A 20,710-nucleotide genomic window follows, 5' to 3' on the forward strand; every position below is an offset into this window, starting at 1 on the left:
TGACAAGGCCAAATGAAAAGCACATCTGCTGCTCGCCGTAGAATACCACAAGCAATAATAGCATCACATAAGTCACGAAAACATCTATCTTTAATTAGGAGTCTCTCTTGCACTGCGGTCAACATGAGAACCGTGCAGGGGACTCAGCAAAGGATCCCAAGCAACATTGATGACAGTTTCGCTATATTTTTACCTGTGCTCTCCACTTCTCCTTTCCATACTCAAATCTAAGTGGCACCACAGAAGGAACAGCAGCGCTATCTAGTATTGTTTCTTTATAATGATTACACATTTGGAAGCATGGGGAATGAAGGAATTGTAGGAACTCCTGTAATTTACTTATAGTCCTTAATCACCTTCGGTACATTCTGACAGAAGCTTGCCCCAAAAGAGGCACCCACTACTCTCATGAGATCACAGCTTAGCCTCAGTGTAATAAGCTATTAATTACCATTTTTGAGTGTGAGGCTTTGCCAAGTCTCACAAGAAGCAAAGCCTCTAGTGAGCTATGATGTGCGTGCCCTCTTTCAACAACGGTGGGAACTAAGTAAGACTAGTAAGGGTCATGAGTACACAAACATAAAAACCTAATGAAGTACACTAGTCGAATTTATCATTATTAAAGCAGTACTATGCATAAATTATGGAAACATCTTTCAAGATAAACTGCTCTTCAGAATTGAAATTAAAAAAATACACTTCCTCCAAATGTAAATCAAATTAAATTAAATAGCTTGCAGAATATTAAGCCAAAGCAGGACATGTATACAACAAACACACTCTGAAATAAACAAAAGTCATCACATAGTTTACAAAAACAATCCTGAAGATGACCTTCATAGATGACATGAGTGTGTCCACCTGTTGGTCACCTACATTCCTCAGATAGTTTCTGTACACTGCAAGGGATACACCATTTTGTGTTTTGATTGCTAGCCCACAGGCATTGGTTCTTTGCTTATGTTTTGGCATGCAATGTACCCATCAAGCTTTTTATCCTGTGGAGATCACTGACCAACTCTTATTGTATTACCGTACTACAGATGTATTATAACCGCATCCCAAGTGTCTGATTGACCAGCAAATTGGGCAGACATTACACTGCAATTTTAGGTGTTGGCTATACGGGTCGTCTATAGGACTTGATTAACTCTACAGATTGTATTTTCAAATTATGTGTTGGACATTGTTCATTTTATGTATAAATATACCAAATATTCCAGTCCCTAAGTGGCTCCTCAAAAATTGTCACTTTTATATGGAGGGGCCACTGCTGCAAGGCAGGACGTGGTCTGCTCAGTCTGTTTTAGTCCTGGAGAGTACAATAAGCTGTTTCATAGGCAATGAAAACAGCAAGAACGTGGAGTGTGGAGAAATGAAAATGTGCTAAAAGACACCAAGCATTTAAAGAAAGACAAAGTTCGTAGCTATATACCTCATTAGAATCAGTCAAGCAATTAGCAAAAGCTTACCTAAGTGTGCTAATAAAAACAGAACTTTAAACTTATTTTCTAGCGATCTAAATTAAAACTAAGCAAAGTGCAACATGTCCGAACAGCTGGCAAGGGAGTATCAATTATTCATTGCAGTAAAGAAAAACATACCTGAGCGGCGAGAAGGGCTAAGGGACAGAAAGAAGGATGAACCACCCACCCTTACATGGACTTTCCAAACACAGTAATGCATTGTCTGGGACCGAAGAATGTATACAGCAAAGGAAAGGATACCCTCTGGCAAACATTGGCTAGCTATTTATCACCATGTAATTCAATTTTCTTGAGAGGTTTGTGCAACCAAACTATACTTAGTAAATATCTTGAAGGAAAAGGAATACTTGCCCAAGAAAACAATCAGTGTCATTTATCCACTGGTTAACAAACTGTGCTGTGACTGGCTCAGAGTTATGTGGGAATCTAATATTTTCCAACGTGTGCAGAAGAAGTTCAGGGTTGTAAAAAAGAGCTGCAATAGCCACTTGTAGACACATAGTACGAAGCTCACTTGTTTTAACGCCACGAGTTAACCGCTCCAACACTGCTTCTACAAACAGCGGAACACACTAAAGAAAAACAAAAAAGTAGGTCAACATTTGTAAGTAAAGGGTTGCATATGTACAGTGAGTTATATTCCCCACCCTGATGCTGGAGGGGGGCACATGAGCTGCACACTTTGACACTGCATGGCCTGGCACATACCTTGATCTTACTCATTTCTAGACTCGGAAGCACATCTGATTTGAATCCCATCATATTGTACAGTATAAATTATATAAAGGCTAAAGGGTCACAGTGCATCTGTATCTCCTGGTATCTTCCTAACCGCTACCCATGCATTGCAGAGATCCACAGACTCTGCCATTACACCGTAATGAGAGGATTTCCAAGACAACATTTAAAATGAGCATCTTAGTTTTATATAAAGATGATATGAATCTCATCTAGAGGGCATTCTGCTCTCACTCACGCCACGTAGAAGCTACATTAAAGGAAACGGAGCAAAGCAAAACCAACAAAAAGCAGGCAAGCAAACCACACTTGTCTAACAGTTTAAGAGTCTAATCTTTGAAAGGGTAATACATTTTCATTCATATACACAAACTTCGCACTAAAATTGTTGGGTAATATTAAGGAGCGGTTATGCACTGTAAAGTGCATTAAGTACCAGGCACAGCAAATGTTAATATGAAAAAGAATGGATTCCCTGATAATTCCAAAGAGCAAAATATACATTAAAGAAAAATGCTTTGATGTTTTGTGTAGCGACCCAAAACTGATAAAATTGAGTGGCTCACAAACAACCAAACTTCAACTTCAGACTTTTTAAAGAATAAGTAAAAATTTCCATAACATAGTATGTACTATATGTACCATCATCATTTTTTGCAGAAATTCATTAGGTTGTGTAATGATATACTTTTCCTTAAGTACTCACTGGGTATGGATTTCTTTTTGGCAAAAGAAGAGGATTGAATTACATTCTTTTACAGGGATAAGGAAATTAAGTGATTTGCCAAGATTCACAGAATGTTGAGCAGAGGCTCTGATTTGAACCTGGTCTCCCAGCAAAAAGTAGTCAGGTCTAGCTGCAAGGTAAAATCTCCATCCATTGCGTGGACCTCTGGCGTCTGGGCATAGGGAATACTACGTCTAGTACCTATGATAGCAATTGGTGCAGTGCGCTGTCTCACCCATGCTTTGCAGGCACTGTTCACAGGGCATGGAGTTCAGCCACACCTGAACCTCGCCTACAACACTAAGGCCAGAGATACTGCATATGGAGCACAGGCGTTGACCAGGCCTTGTGCCCAGCAGACCTGCACTCAATACCTATTGACATGACTGAAGGGTATGCCATAGCATAACTGTTGGCATGGGTTTTAACATGGCCTTTGCTCTTGTTATCAACTTATTATAGAACAGAGTATGGAATGGTACATAACACTCTAGCAGGACCCACTCAGAGGCAAATTACGCCGAATCACAATATCAGAGCATGCCACAACTTTCACAAAAGTGAAGCTAGTCACACCAGACCCTCGTCACAAAATGAGACAACTTGCACATTAAAGGAGAAGTTCCAACCAACACATTTCAGTAGCAATGAAGAACCCACAATACAAAAAACATGTATTATCATCCAGTCATATTGTTTTCATTCCATTGCAACTGCTGTCACTTTTTTCCTAACTTTAACAGTTGAAAGGAAACACTTTGCAGGTGCCATCTTTCTCCCTTTTTGATATTCTGGAAATTGTATGTATGATAGATTGTTACCTTACAGGAAGCACTTATACCAGTTCATCTTACATTACATTAACAAGGTATTACGTGCCTTGAGGGAAGGACCAAGGTAGCACCGCTGCTTAGCCTGTTTACTACTGACTGCAATTCATTACATCATCATTGAACTCTATAATGGCAGAACAACGTAAATTTATCAACATTCACTTGGGTTTCTCCAATTTCACGTACTAATGTTAGTTACTGACAAAAGAGCACACAACAAATGCAACAGGAAACACCCTTTTTACTTCTTTAGCCAAAATGAAAGCCATAGAGGATCATCATAAAGTGAGTATACGTGTAAAAAAGATTAACCAAACCCCACCATCCAATAGCAAAACCATCATCTCATCCCTCTGTATCTGTCAAGGTACAGAGCCTTGTCCCGAAAATAGTACCTGATCTATTCCTCTTCCTTTACACTGAAGCACAATGACTTCAAGGAGCTTTGCTGCGTGGCATTCTGCATCTTCCCCAGCATCCCCAGTTAACACCTAAGAAAAGATAAAGAACATCTCACTAAAATGTATAAAAGTGCAGATTTTAAAACACATTGCATCAGCTCTAGGTTAATTTCATTTTCTAAATATTCTAAACAAGATTTTTGTTATCCCCATCTAAGTAATTCGAGCTTTTGGAAATGTCAAAAGCATGTAATGTATATCCATGTGAACAATGGGTCAGTCCCTTAGAGCTGGGGTGCCTGCACTTATAAGCCAGGAAACATTGACACTTGCATCAACTCTTACAAAAGCCTGCGTATATATCATATGACTTTCCTGGTGCGAACAATGGAACTTTGGAAGCATGCCTACATAAAAACTGCATAAATAGTAAAGTAAGCAATCAGGAGATGGGTAGAGGGTCTGAGCAAGTACAAGTGAAACCGATTTATGAAGTAAAAGTAAGAGTGGAGGAAGGAATCACAGCTTGATTAACCAAAATGAACAGAGAGATGACTGCTGGCAGGCCACGTACAAAGGTGGATTTCAGGGATGGACAAGCTGAGAGATCCCACCTCATCCAGCTCATGCAGTAAGCCATATTTACTGAAACGCCCAAGTATGCGCCCAGATCATGAAGGTCTTTGACAATTCCTCCACCATAAAGGGGCAACCTGCTCCTTGAAGCACCAGGATTAAAGGTGGCAAAAAAACACTATAACATAGTCATTCTCAAACAGCAGCCGTGCACGGCATCAGTTGAGGGTGAAGTGGTGTGAGCTGACTTAAAGAGTACAATGGGTACCTAGTCTTCCGGAAACTACCATGTACCTCGGAGGTGGAGCACAACTGGGGCAGAAGGTAGCTCTATGATCGGCTTGGGCGTCCAAACGGCGCAGAGGGTGATCCTGTCAGTATACAGGGTCTCTCGGACTCTATGAGGCCCGAAGGCACGCCATAGGGATTAGGCAAGGAACCAAAAAGTAGAATGATGGCCACGAGAAACTCCTTGATCTGTAGGCGACAGCCCCAAAAACTTGTGTTGAATCAGAACAAGTTGAGGGATAGGATCAGACATCGACAAACTTCAGGAGCGAGATTGAGAAGTATCACTCCACCCCATGCTGTCTCAGGAGAGTGAAAATAGAGGGAAGGGGCTGAGTCGAGATTTCTTGTGCTTTTTTTCTTATTCACCTGATGACTTTGATCGAGACTAAGATCGATCCCTTGAACGACTCCAGAGACTTCTGAATCTGGAAAGGGATTGAACTTCTGCTTGGAGTGGTCTAGACGCAGAGTCTTCCAGGTCTTGGCAAAGTACAATTTTGCCTTACGGTCTCAGAAGGACTTTGGGTTCATCAACAGGCAATTGCTGCAGGCCTTAGAGTCGTAACTCGATCCAAGGCACGACAGCCAAACCTGATGAGGGTTTGTCACAGCTTTGAAACCCTACAAGGTTTAAAAGCTGTCGTTTTGGGAGATGACCTTTCCCTTGAACACTGATTTACAATGTAAAGAGCTAATAGGAGTCTTAAAGATACAAGAGAGAGCCCTGGATCTATGTCATGTGGTGCTGAAAGAAAGGAACTGATTCCAGTGCAAGGGAGTGGTGCCTATATAGACTCAACATGCCATTTCCGGAGCAGGACAGTTTCAGTGCAGAACTGCACAGCATCACAAATCAGCACACACAAATACCGCTGAAAAGTTCCGGATCCGGAGTGGCACCCGGGGTATATTCAAAATGTGCGGAATCTGCAGCTAGAAGTTCATATCACCATGTTCGGTTATTTCTAGATTAACACTAGAAGAAATGAATGGGACCTCATGAAGGTGTTCATACAAGGATTTGTGTTGAGTAATGAAAATGTCACTTACCCAGTGTACATCTGTTCGTGGCATTAGTCGCTGCAGATTCACATGCTGTGCATAGTCCGCCGTCTGGTGTTGGGTCGGAGTGTTACAAGTTGTTTTTCTTCGAAGAAGTCTTTTCGAGTCACGAGACCGAGGGACTCCTCCTCCTTTGTTTCCATTGCGCATGGGCGTCGACTCCATCTTCGATTGTTTTCCCCGCAGAGGGTGAGGTAGGAGTTGTGTATGTTAGTAATAGTGCCCATGCAATGGAATGAATAAGTATGTACAAAATAAAGTTTAAGTAATATATTTACAAATGTACAAATGTTGAAGATTACTTCCATACGGCTACAGGCTCCCGGGGAGGCGGGTGGGCGCATGTGAATCTGCAGCGACTAATGCCACGAACAGATGTACACTGAGTAAGTGACATTTTCAGTTCGGTGGCATGTGTAGCTGCAGATACACATGCTGTGCATAGACTAGTAAGTAGTTATCTCCCAAAAAGCGGTGGCTCAGCCTGTAGGAGTGGAAGTAGTTTGAAATAAAGTTCTTAGTACGGCTTGACCTACTGTGGCTTGTTGTGCGGATAGCACGTCTACACAGTAGTGCTTAGTAAATGTGTGAGGCGTAGACCATGTGGCCGCCTTACATATTTCGTTCATTGGAATATTTCCTAGGAAGGCCATGGTAGCGCCTTTCTTTCTGGTTGAGTGTGCCTTTGGTGTAATGGGCAGCTCTCTCTTTGCTTTAAGGTAGCAGGTTTGGATACACTTAACTATCCATCTGGCTATACCCTGTTTTGATATTGGGTTTCCTGTATGAGGTTTTTGAAATGCAATAAACAGTTGTTTTGTTTTCCTAATTAGTTTTGTTCTGTCAATGTAGTACATTAGTGCTCTTCTGATGTCTAATGTATGTAGTGCCCTTTCAGCTACCGAGTCTGGCTGTGGAAAGAACACTGGTAGTTCTACTGTTTGATTTAAGTGGAACGGTGAAATAACTTTTGGTAAAAATTTAGGATTGGTTCTTAGAACTACCTTATTTTTGTGTATTTGAATAAAAGGTTCCTGTATAGTAAACGCTTGAATTTCGCTTACTCTTCTTAGAGATGTAATGGCAATGAGAAATGCAACCTTCCACATTAAGAATTGCATTTCGCAAGAATGCATGGGTTCGAAAGGTGGACCCATGAGTCTTGTTAAGACGATGTTGAGGTTCCATGAAGGAACAGGTGGTGTTCTTGGTGGTATAATTCTTTTGAGGCCTTCCATAAACGCTTTAATGACAGGTATCCTAAATAGTGAAGTTGAATGTGTGATCTGCAGGTATGCAGAAATTGCTGCGAGGTGTATCTTTATGGAAGAGAAGGCCAGATTTGATTTCTGCAAATGTAGTAAGTATCCTACTACATCCTTTGGAGATGCATGTAATGGTTGAACTTGATTACTATGGCAGTAGCAAACAAATCTTTTCCATTTACTTGCATAGCAGTGTCTAGTGGATGGCCTTCTAGCCTGTTTTATGACCTCCATACATTCTTGGGTGAGGTTTAAATGTCCGAATTCTAGGATTTCAGGAGCCAGATTGCTAGATTCAGCGATGCTGGGTTTGGATGCCTGATCTGTTGTTTGTGTTGTGTTAGCAGATCTGGCCTGTTGGATAGCTTGACATGGGGTACTACTGACAGGTCTAGTAGTGTTGTGTACCAGGGTTGTCTTGCCCATGTTGGTGCTATTAGTATGAGTTTGAGTTTGTTTTGACTCAATTTGTTTACTAGATATGGAATGAGAGGGAGAGGGGGAAAAGCGTATGCAAATATCCCTGACCAATTCATCCATAGAGCATTGCCTTGAGACTGCCTGTGTGGGTACCTGGATGCGAAGTTTTGGCATTTTGCGTTCTCCTTTGTTGCAAATAGGTCTATTTGAGGTGTTCCCCAAAGGTGGAAGTAAGTGTTTAGAATTTGGGGGTGAATCTCCCATTCGTGGACTTGTTGGTGATCTCGAGAGAGGTTGTCTGCTAGTTGATTCTGGATCCCTGGAATAAACTGTGCTATTAGGCGAATGTGGTTGTGAATTGCCCAATGCCATATCTTTTGTGCCAGGAGGCACAGCTGTGTCGAGTGTGTTCCCCCCTGTTTGTTTAGATAATACATTGTTGTCATGTTGTCTGTGTTGACAAGAACGTATTTGTGGGTTATGATGGGTTGAAATGCTTTCAACGCTAGGAACACTGCTAACAATTCGAGGTGATTTATATGCAACTTTGTTTGATGTACGTCCCATTGTCCTTGGATGCTGTGTTGATTGAGGTGTGCTCCCCACCCTGTCATGGAAGCATCTGTTGTTATCACGTATTGTGGCACTGGGTCTTTGAAAGGCCGCCCTTTGTTTAAATTTATACTGTTCCACCATAGAAGCGAGATGTAAGTTTGGCGGTCTATCAACACCAGATCTAGAAGGTGACCCTGTGCCTGTGACCATTGCGATGCTAGGCACTGTTGTAAGGGCCTCATGTGCAGTCTTGCGTTTGGGACAATGGCTATGCATGAAGACATCATGCCTAGGAGTTTTAATACCATCTTTGCATGTATTTTTTGTGTCGGATACATGGCTTGTATAACCTTGTAAACATTTTGAACCCTTTGTGCACTTGGAGTGGCTATCCCATTTGTTGTGTCGATTGTCGCTCCTAAGTATTGTTGTGTTTTGCACGGCAGAATGTGTGATTTTGCATAGTTGATGGAGAAACCGAGTTTGTAGAGGGTTTGTATGACATACTCTGTGTGGTGTGAACACTTTGTTAGGGAGTTGGTTTTGATTAGCCAATCGTCTAGGTAGGGGAACACGTGTATTTGCTGCCTTCTGATATGTGCAGCTACTACTGCTAGGCATTTCGTAAATACTCTTGGTGCGGTTGTTATACCGAACGGCAACACTTTGAATTGGTAATGTATTCATCAAGTTTGGAACTCGAGTCTCCTTTTCATCCTGATTGGGGGAAGAGTGCTGATCTTCCCTGTCCCACTCTGTATGAAGATCCGCTTTTGGGTGTGGTCTACGTTAGTGGTTTGTAACTCTTCTTCAAATCTGTGTTTGCGCATTTGAGATGACAGTGATTGTTCCTCTGAATACGAGCTGGCAGTCGGTTCGGTTGCAGGGCCTTTTGGCACCGAAACTGTGTCTTTGCTTGCTTTCGGCTCCGAGGAGAATTTTCTCTTTTTTGTAGTCGAGCTTTCTCGGCGTCGATCATCCTCGGTGCCGCTGTCTCTGCGTCGAGCAGCTTCGGTTCTGCTGTCTCGGCGTCGACCCTTTTCGGCAGCACTTTCTCGGTCCCGAGATTGCTGCGTGCCTGTGTCTCGACCCGAGTCGGACAACCTCGGCACCAGTTCGCCCTTTTTCGGTGCCGATGGACGGTCACCTATTTTATGGGTTGAGCCATGGCCTGTTGTCAGTGCGTCCCCTGGGCCTTGTCTGTTTTCCCGTGTGGTGTTTGTTTCGACGTCTTACTCACGGTTTCTTCGACGTCGAACTCCTCCGAGTCCGATTCATGGATGGAGAAGGCTTCCTCTTCTTCTCCTTGTTCCTCGAACTCTCGTTGTCCTGTCGGCGTGGACGCCATTTGCAATCTTCTGGCTCTTCGGTCACGGAGCGTAACGCACGACAGGCCTCACACGTTTCTTCCTTGTGCTCGGGCGACAGGCACAAGTTACAGACCAAATGTTGGTCTGTATATGGATATTTGCTGTGGCATTTAGGACAGAATCGGAACGGGGTCCGTTCCATCGGTGTCGATGTTACACGCGGTCGGGCCGACCAGGCCCCGACGGGGGGTCGAAGTTACCCCGAAGGGCTACCGGAGCTCTTCACGATTCGGTGTCGATTCTATCTAACCCGATACCGAACGAAACAATACCGACGTAGTTTTCCGAAGTTTTGACTATCTTTCCGTCCCGAAACCCGGAGCGAAAAGGAACACGTCCGAACCCGATGGCGGAAAAAAAACAATCGAAGATGGAGTCGACGCCCATGCGCAATGGAAACAAAGGAGGAGGAGTCCCTCGGTCTCGTGACTCGAAAAGACTTCTTCGAAGAAAAACAACTTGTAACACTCCGACCCAACACCAGACGGCGGACTATGCACAGCATGTGTATCTGCAGCTACACATGCCACCGAACAGTGGTAGAAGTTACAAGGACAACAGAACAGAACAGGACATAACATTACATGAATATAAAAACTGTGATTCAGAAAGGGATGCCATGGATGGAGAACTGAATGAGGAAGAGTGATTAGCTGGTATTAAAGCTGGTACAATGGCCTTTCTGATAAGACTAGAAGACTGGAATGTTTTGCTAAGCAATACACTGCGCGCGCCGTCGCTCGGATCCGCGTGGCATCGTCCAGCTCCGCGTGGTGTCGTCAGCATCGTTGGAGCCATCTGTGATGTCACGGCGGCCTATAAAGGCACCACCTCGGCGCAGGTACGTCAGTTATTTTAGCCATAAACTTTCACGCCAGAAGCGCAGAATCATGAAAAGTACAAACAGTTTGTCTGTGCAAAACTAGGGCCCTGAAAGGGATAGACCCTCACCCTACTAGACATATCCGCAGAGTGGGGAGGCATGGGTGGGTGTAAGGAATCTGCAGCTAGATAGAGCCTCTACCAGATAATGCGTTAACGAAAGCAAGTAACTTGTTCATCTGATAGAGACATCTAGCTGTAGATTCCTAACCTTTGAACAGATACCCAAGTCATAACCTCCTGGCGGTGGGCTGCAGATACCTCCTCTACACTAAAAGTCCTGCAGGACTGAACGGGCAAAGTGTCTGTCTCTGTACCGGACTGTCCAGGAAGTAATGTCTTGCAAATGTGTGCAAAGATGCCCATGTTGGCGTCTGACAAATCTCCAGGACTGGAACGCCCCGAGCTAGCGCAGTGGTAGCAGCTTTGTCCCTGGTAGAATGAGCCCTCAGGAGGCTGCTTCCTGGCCAATGTGTAGCAGATCTTGATGCAGAGAACGACCCAGCGCGAAATGGTTTGCTTCTTTTTACTGCTCGACCCTTCTTTGCTCCTACATACCCCCACAAAGAGTTGGTCATCCACCAGGAACTCTTTTGTTCGGTCAAGGTAGAACAACACCTTGTCTGAATAGAAAGTGAGATGCAGTGGCTTTGATGACAGAGGTTGCATCTCACTTACCCTCCTAGCAGATGCTATTGTCACTAAAAAGGCTGTTTTGATGGTGAGCAGCCGGAGGGGACAGTTGTGTAAATGCTCAAAGGGAGCACACACCAGAAATGTGAGGACCAGATTTATGTTTCATTGGAGCATTAAAAACAAAACACAGAGGGGGAAGCATATGTACAAGCCCTTTGAGGAATCTATGTACAATGGGGATTTGAAAAGTGAAGGCTGATCAGGGAGCAGAAGGAATGCCGATAAGGCAGAAAGATAGCCCTTGAGAGGACCCAAGGCAGAACCCTGCTGGGAAAGGGAAAGTATAAAGAGAAGGATATCAAAAAGAGAAGCAGAAAGAGGATCAATAGACCTTTCTGTACAATAATATACAAAACGCCTCTGTAAGGAAATGCCTCCTTGGCATGGTTACCCCCTGACTTTTTGCCTATTGTTGATGCCAGTTATGATTGAAAGTGTGCTGGGACCCTGCTAACCAGGCCCCAGCACCAGTGTTCTTTCCCTGAACTGTATCTTTGTTCCCACAATTGGCACAGCCCTGGCACCCAGATAAGTCCCTTGTAAATGGTATCCCTGGTACCAAGGGCCCTGATGCCAGGGAAGGTCCCTAAGGGCTGCAACATGTCTTATGCCACCTTAGGGACCCCTCACTCAGCACATGCACACTGCCTCACAGCTTGTGTGTGCTGGTGGGGAGAAAATGACTAGGTCGACATGGTACTCCCCTCAGAGTGCCATACCAACCTCACACTGCCTGTGGCATAGGTAGGTCACCCCTCTAGCAGGCCTTACAGCCCTAAGGCAGGGTGCACTATACCACAGGTGAGGGCATATGCGCATTAGCACTATGCTCCTACATTGTCTAAGCAAAACCTTAGACATTTTAAGTGCAGGGTAGCCAGAAGGAGTATATGGTATGGGAGTTTGTCAAACACGAACTCCACAGTTCCATAATGGCTACACTGAAATCTAGGAAGTTTGGTATCAAACTTCTCAGCACAATAAATGCACACCGATGCCAGTGTGGAATTTATTGTAAAATGCACCCAGAGGGCATCTTAGAGACGCCCCCTGAATACCAGTCCGACTCCTAGTGCCAGGCTGAACAGTTTCTGCCAGCCTGCCACAACTAGACGAGTTGCTGGCCACATGGGGAGAATGCCTTTGTCACTCTGTGGCCAGGAACAAAGCCTATACTGGGTGGAGGGGCTTCTCACCTCCCCCTGCAGGAACTAACATCTGGGGGTGAGCCTCAAAGGCTCATGCCTTTTGTTACAGCACCCCAGGGCATCCCAGCTAGTGGAGATGCCTGCCCCTCTGGCGACTTCCCCCACTTTTGGTGGCAAGGCTGGAGGAGATAATGAGAAAAACAAGGAGGAGTCACCCACCAGTCAGGACAGCCCCTAAGGTGTCCAGAGCTGAGGTGACCACTGCCTTTAGAAATCCTCCATCTTGAGATTGGAGGATTCCCCCAATAGGATTAGGGATGTCTACCCCTCCTCTAAGGGAGGAGGCACAAAGAGGGAGTAGCCACCCTCCAGGACAGTAGCTATTGGCTACTGCCCTCATGACCTAAACACACCCCTAAATTCAGTATTTAGGGGCACCCCAGAACCCAGCAAATCAGATTCCTGCAACCTGAAAAAAGAAGAAGGACTGCAACAGCAATGCATCCGACAGGGACCAGCGACCTCTGAAGCCTCAAAGGACTGCCCTGAAAACCGAAGGACAAAGAAACTCCAGGGAACAGCGGCACTGTTCACCTACAGCAACATTTTTGCAACTTTCTAACAACTTTTAAAGATCTCACTCGTCCCACCGGAAGCGTGAGACTTCACCCTCTGCATCTGACGCCCCCGGTTTGAGCTACCGAGAACCAACACTACAGGGAGGACTCCCAGGCGACTGTGACCTCGTGAGTAGCCCGAGACGACCCCCCTGGGCCCCCACAGCGACGCATGCAGAGAGAATCCAGAGGCTCCCCCTGACCGCAACTGCCTGTAACACGGGAACTCGACACCTGGACCAAGCACTGCACCCGCAGCCCCCAGGACCTGAAGGAACCGAACTTCTGTGCCGGAGTGACCACCAGGCGACCCTCTGCCTAGCCCAGTCGGTGGCTGGCCCGAGAAGCCCCCCTGTGCCATGCCTGCATCGCTTGAGTGACCCCCGGGTCCCCTCTATTGTTTCCTATACAAAACCGGACGCCTCCTTTGCACACTGCACCCGGCCGCCCCTGTGACACTGAGGGTGTGTTGTGTGCCTACTTGTGTCCCCCCAAGTGCTCTACAAAACCCCCCTGGTCTGCCCTCCAAGGACGCGGGTACTTACCTGCTGGTAACCTGGAACCGGAGCGCCCCTGTTCTTCATAGGTGCCTATGTGTTTTGGGCACCTCTTTGACCTCTGCACCTGGCCGGCCCTGTGCTGCTGGTGTGGTAACTTTGGGGTTGCCTTGAACCCCCAACGGTGGGCTGCCTATGCCCAGGAACGTAGACTTGTAAGTGTCTTACTTACCTGACAAACTAACCATTTCTTACCTCCCCCAGGAACTGTTGATTTTTGCACTGTGTCCACTTTTTAAATAGCTTGTTGCCATTTTAACTAAAACTGTGTATGCTATTGCTCTAATTCAAAGTTCCTAACTTACCTGTGTGGAGTACCTTGCATTTTATGTATTTACTTCAAATCTTGAAAAATAAATTAAGAAAATATATTTTTCTATATAAAAACTATTGGCCTGGAGTTAAGACTTTGAGTGTGTGTTCCTCATTTATTGCCTGTGTGTGTACAACAAATGCTTAAAATAGAGCATTAGAATTATCTAATTTTGCCACTATCTTACCTCTAAGGGGAACCCTTGTACTCTGTGCACACTATCTCTCACTTTGAGATAGTATATACAGAGCCAACTTCCTACACTCACTGAACCCGGTGATGGATTTATTAATACATGTACCCAGAGGGCACCTTAGAGGTATGCCCTGAAAAACCTACCGGCTGCTAGCGTGTTGACTGACTGGTCTCAACCAGTTCAGCAACCATAGTCACGTTACTGACCTCCTGAGGTGAAAGCCTATGCTCTTGGAGGGCAGGAACAAAGCCTGTTCTGGGCGGAGGTGTTGACATCTCCTCCATGCAGGATGTGCATTCCAGGGCAGGAAACTTCAAAGGCCAAGCCACCATTGTAATGCAACCCAGGTCTCCCCAGATAAAGGAGATGACCGCCCCACTGTCCTGACCCCACTTCTTCGTGGCAAGATTGGCGGGAATATTAGTAAGATTAGGAGGTGTGCCCCCATCATGCCAGTCACACACCTATGGTGGACTATCTGATGTAGACACCATTTTTCAGATTCCTCCATCTGTTTTGGACGGATTTAGCATTCTAGGATTCGGGTTATGCCCACTTCCCACCAAAAGTGGTTATACAGAGGGTTTAGTCACCCTAAAGGTATGCATCCCATTAGCTGCTACCTGCCACTCCCCTTAACATGCCTAAATTGAGTATTTAGGCGGCACCCCTGAACCCAAGAACTCAGAATTGACGAATCAAGAGAATAATGATGAAGAAGAGTCACTGCCTGGTGAGAACATCAGAAGAGCTGTGAACTTTTGTGCAAAACCCTGCCTGCTTGCAACTCTCTTGACAATTGCGACATTGACTGACCTGCTCTGGCTGAAACTGAAGGGGCATAGCATACGCACAGATCATACATAGATGGCTGCACCACTGTACGACAAAATGCTACTTTTACCTCGATTGTCCAGAAACCTTAGTATGTGCCCTATTAGAATAGATAACATTATTTGTCAATGCTTTGGGTCTTCAACTAAACTGCCTAAAACCCTTCTGTACCCGATTGAGGACCTGCAGCAAGTGGGAGCAGCTAACCTTCCACAGACCATGAAAAGCTGGAAGACTGAACCATTTATGTGTTTAGTGATGTGATTTAGGGCAGGCCGCAGACTGAATATACAAAGAATGATTGTGTTTTAGCTAACACTTTCACTATTACTGCAAGGACAGATAAGGCTTTAAAAGTTGATATGTAAGCTAATGTGGGCTAGAGCCCGCAACAGGGCTGGTATTGATTATTTTAAAGAGGAAAACAGGTGTGTGTTGCTATGCTCCCAGACATGGAATGTTACCAGCTAACTGCCCAGTTACAATATCCCGTATGCCATGGTATGTTAAGGCAGAAGGCCTGAATGCACAGGTTTTATACCTCTTAGACAGCAAGGGGAAAAACCTTCCAGGCTTATTACACATTAGACCATGAACAAGGTAAATTGGCACTCTACCCAGCAGGTATACATAACATAATTTTTAACTACTTGAAAGAATTAAAAGTAACTCTGTGATCACCAGCAACAAGAAAGGATTGAAGATCTGTTTCAAGAAGCAAACATAACTGGACTGGAGGATGGGCTCACAACAGAACTACACAAAGGATTTGTTGGAATATCGGCCAGTCTTGTTGGAATTAGGGGAATAAGGGCAGGTCTTGTGGGAAGATAGAGATCGGGGAAGTTGCAGGATTCGTTGAGGGAAGCAAGAATAGTAATGTTGCTCAAAACAAATGGCAGAGCAACGTATTGTAAGGTATACAGGCCGCTATCAGTGTTTGAAACGCATAACAAGATTTTCAGGAAAGCTTTAGAGAATAGATTGAATTAGACTTGTAAGTGATCTGCGTTGCAGACTGCATACACCAGGGCATACATTTGTCCCAACATAAATTGACTCTGTAGAGGGACCCCTGGCTACAAGGATGAAATCAACAACCTCAGATGGTAGATTGAACACAGTCAACTGCAACAGCTTAGTCGACACACATGGAGGTGTAGACTGCGCACGTTAGGGTGCAGAACCTTGCCCTGCTACTGTGATAGAAGATCCTTCTCAAGTGATAGCTGACCGGAGCACAGATACCCATTTCCATAAGTTTCAGGTGGCATGGTTTCTTGGCCCAATATTGTGCCTCAATGAGATCTTGGATATGTTAATTCTTGACCTTTTTCAGAATGGGGCACGACAGGCAGGGCAGAAAGGAGTACAAGGATCCTTTGCTTCAATGTGTCCTGAATACGTTTTCTACAGACCGCATTCTTGGGAACTCCAATGTACAGATGTTGACAGTGCCCATTCTCAACGATGGTAACTATCCAGCAACGGCTCTCCCCACTGTTGGAAGATGTCCTACGCAACCTCTGGCTGCAACCACCATTTGTGATCTGTCAGGCATCATTGGCTGAACTCATCCATCCAGGTGCTTTAAGATCACACTAGATTGTTCACTATCAGTGACACACACTGATAGTCCAACCAAATACAGAGGCAAGGCCAGTCTTGGCGCTGGACCGGGTCCCCACTCTGCCTTAGCTGCTGCAAATTTACCAAGGCAGTGTTTAGGACAGTGAAAGCCAGCCTGCCCTTGATGGATAGCAGGAAAACCTTCAACGCCAGGCAGACTATCCACAGTTACAACAGATTTATGTGGAGCTGGCTCCATCTCTCCCAGATGACCTCACAAAGCACAGCAGGGACACATCAGGGACCACCTCCAGCTATTGGTGGGAAGGGAGAGAAGTCTGCCGCTGGTCAAGTTGCGGGTGAGCAGCCCACCACTGCAGAGCTTGTGCAGTTTCTGCCAAATCCTGGATGACATCTAACAGGTGTTCTTATTGCTGGTTCCACTAAGACTTCAGATGCCAATGCAGAGCCCTCATATGTCACCTGGCAAAGAGGACAAACAGAATGTATGAGTCCAACAAGCCAAAATGCCAAACAACTCAGCAGCTCTCACCAAGATCCAGGATCGAGGCTGGAACATCTGGATCATCACGCGAGAGAGGAACAATTCTGCATTCCTTCATTATTATAAGGACCTGTACTCTGCTAGAACTGGGGTTTATAAGGTCGATATGCTTAATTACGCCGCTGACTCCTCGCCGGTGGCTCTGGGATCACCTAGGTGTTTGGGTACAGACATTACGGAACAGAAGAACAAGTTACCTTCAGTATCACTAAGGGTTGCATGGACTCAGTACAGGGTCCCTCACCTATAGGTGTACACCATATACTGAGACAGCCCCCTACACCCAAGATCCAGGGAGACCAGGTGCAGGGGTGTCTTTTGGTGTCGTAAACAACTTACCGGGCAGGTCACGGTCAGGGGGAGACCTTGGATTTAGACTGCAGGCATTGCTGTGTAGTCCGGGAGGGGTCAGCCCATGTTGGACTCTGGATCAGAAGAGCTGGGGAACCTTCACTGGACTGGTGGGCCACTTGGACTAGAAATAATAACACTGGGGTGGTTTGTAAGGAGATCTGGCGCTCACCATACACTACATTATATCCAATATTCCTAAATTATCTCACCATCCAATGCTGCTTAAATCAGGGAATCCACCCAAAACCCTGTACGATAGCAATCAATAGATTTCATCCCTACATCAAATAACAAAAAGCACCCGTCTAAAAATCAGATAACAAAAGCACACGTCTTAAATTGAGTCCCAACTTGGACTTGGGCCGTGGCGTGCAGAGTTGGTTGCAGGAAGCGGTCTTGCAGTTCCTCAGGCAGACTTCTTTCTTCTTTGGAGATGTTTCTTTTGGACAGGTCTGCTGTCCACGGGAGTCCTTGTTCTTTATTGAAAGTAGGCAGTCCTCCCAAGGCCTTGGAGGTACCTGGGCTGCAGGACAGTGGTTTTCTGGCCACAGGTTCTTTGAAGGCTTCAGACAGGCTTGTAGGGCTGGGGGCAAGTTAGCTGGTGTGTCAGTCTTATCGGCTGGGCAACTTCTGTGGTGTCCAGCTCTTCTTAGGTCGACAGGAAGCTGATTCCAGGGCTCAGGGTTGCCATCTTAATACTAAATTTAGGGGTCTATAGGGAGTGGCAGGTGATAGCCAGTGGGCTACTCACCTCTAGGGTGACTACACCCTTTCTATGACCACTTCCTTAGGGAGGTGGGCATAGCCCTAACCCTATTGGCCAAATTGCTTCCACACAAGAAGCAGAATCTTAAAAGGTAGTGTCCACTTCAGCTCGTCCACCCTAGGGGTAGGACTGGCATGGAGTGGGCACTCCTAATTTACCTAATTTTCCCACCAGTCCTGCCGGCAAAAGTGAGCACTAGCTCTCACCTCAGGGGGACAAAACTCTGTCTAAAGTTGCTGCACTGGTTCTGACCAGTCAGTGCCCAATCTAAGATTTGGTAGGTTTCAAGGGGTAACCTCTAAGGTGCCCTCTGAGTGAATGTATTAATAAATCCAACCCTGGATTCAGTGAGGGTTTATTAATATGAGAGGTTTGACACCAAACATCCCTATTGTCAATGAAGCCATGATGTGGCTGGGGAACTCAGAATGACCGGTGTCCAGCACATGTACCTAAAATGGCTGCACTGTTCACTTACTATGCCTGAACTATGCTTGAGAATTGGCAAAAACTACTGCAGTTTTAGGGAAAAAGATCTGGCACTGGGGACCTGCTAAGTACAGACCCAGTGCACTTTCAGTCACAATTGCACCAGAAACCAGGCAACAAGTGTGTGTGTGTATAGGGGCAAGGTGACCCTGTCAAAAGATACACTTTCCTACAGAGGCAGACTAATAAAAGTGAATATTAAACTACATGCTCCCTTAACGGGATGTGAACTCATGTATGAACACCCCGTCAATGCTGTGGAAGGGGCCATGACAATCTCATCATAAAAACAAGAAAACATGGGTAAGAAACACTACCCATTACCGTAGGACAGTATTACCAAATTAGTTAGTGAACATAAATCTATTTCTTCTTATATGGAGATTGAAACTGCACGCTCTACACTGTTAGAACACAGAGCAGCATAACAAGCCATTGAGCGGAACCTCTTACCATGCAAATGTGTATTCCAACCAGACCTACATTATAATACATACATAAAATGTTTATCTCTTGCAGGAAAAATTGCGCTCTTTAAAAAGAAGTTAAAGACAACAATAACAATCATGTGGCATATAAATATACTTTTTCCCCTAGGAAAAGCAGCAGCTGTAATAAAAACATCCTTAACCCCTTGAGTGCTGTGGACGAGGTTTTTATGTACTTTGCTGTGGCGCTCAGAGGCCAGGAATGTAACCAACTTTGGAAGGGGGGGGGGGGGGGGGGGGAGACCGGAAACCCAAGGAAGATTTAAAAAAACAAGAGGGTGGGGGTATGGCCATACCCCTGCCCCCAAATAAATGGGTACAAAGTTGTTTTGCCTATTGCTGGGCAAATGGGGCAACTACCTCCAATCCACTACCCAGGGGCAGAAAGCCTACTAGGTGCCAGGGAATTAAACAAAAATAAAAAATAGTGGGATGGTTATGCCTCCACCCCAAATGAGGAGGTGGGGGGGACAGTCTTTCAGCTCTCCCCCAGCACACTAAAGCATCTTATCCCCTGGCAAGCAAGAGGACATCTGATTATTTTGGGTTTTGGTTTTACATTTGGGGCATGTCTAACTCTCAAAATCGTCCAACTTGGAATGGTGAGGGCTGCACTTTTTGGACTTTGGGACGCTGCCATCTAGGAAAATCTACGAGACCTAGACACATCTGAAAACTAAACATCTGGGTGAGTCCAGGGAGGTGTGTTTCACATGCACCCCGCACCATTCTTTTTTTGTTTTGTTTTGTTTTTACACACAATGCCCTGCAAACCTTCAACTTTGCTTAAAATCACAAATTTTCCCCGCATTTTTGTGATGGAACCTTCCGGAATCTGCAGTAATCCACAATATTCCTACCACCCAGCATTGTCTTATCTATACCGATACAAATTCTGCCCCACTTGTCAACCTAAAAACGTTTATTTTCAAACTGCCCTTTAGGACCCGCTTTGGTTCCCCCTCATTTTTTTACATGTTTTTGGCTCTTCCCTGTCACAGGCACTTGGGCCCACCTACACAAGTGAGGTATCATTTTTAACTGGAGACTGAGGGGAACATTGGGTGGTAGGAAATTTGTCCCTGTACGGTAATCCCACACAGAAATGTGGAAAAAAAACGATTTTTTTAGCTAAATTTGAGGTTTGCTGAGGATTCTGGGTAAGAAAACATTATGGGATCCACGCAAGTCACACCTCCCTGGATTCCCTTGGGTGTCTAGTTTTCAGAAATGTTTAGGTTTGGTAGATTTCCCTATATAGCTGATGAGCACAGAACCAAATACGCAGGTCCCCCACCCCCCTCAAAAACAGGTAGTTTAGTATTTTATAATTTTGATGTGTCCACATAGTGTTTTGGGGCATTTCTTTTCGCAGGCACTAGGCCTACCCACACAAGTGAGGTACCATTTTTATCTGGAGACTTTGGGAGAATGCTGGGTGGAAAGCAATTTGTGGCCCCTCTCAGATTCCAGAACTTTCTGTCACCGGAAAAGTGTTTTTTGGCCAAATT

General features: G+C 45.2%; 1 protein-coding gene across 2 annotated transcripts in view; it reads right to left on the reverse strand.

The window, feature by feature from the left end:
- Window positions 1-20,710, reverse strand: part of IPO8 (importin 8) — a 650,601-nt gene that overhangs the window by 123,210 nt on the left and 506,681 nt on the right. For both annotated transcript variants that reach the window (XM_069228192.1, XM_069228193.1), the window contains exons 20-21: window positions 4,181-4,276; window positions 1,839-2,059 (exon numbers count right to left, since the gene is read on the reverse strand). In XM_069228192.1, the coding sequence (XP_069084293.1) occupies window positions 1,839-2,059; window positions 4,181-4,276 (317 nt within the window). The remainder of the gene's footprint in view (window positions 1-1,838; window positions 2,060-4,180; window positions 4,277-20,710) is intronic.

This window comes from Pleurodeles waltl, chromosome 4_1 (genome assembly GCF_031143425.1).
Source record: "Pleurodeles waltl isolate 20211129_DDA chromosome 4_1, aPleWal1.hap1.20221129, whole genome shotgun sequence".
NCBI classification, from domain to species: Eukaryota; Metazoa; Chordata; class Amphibia; order Caudata; family Salamandridae; genus Pleurodeles; species Pleurodeles waltl.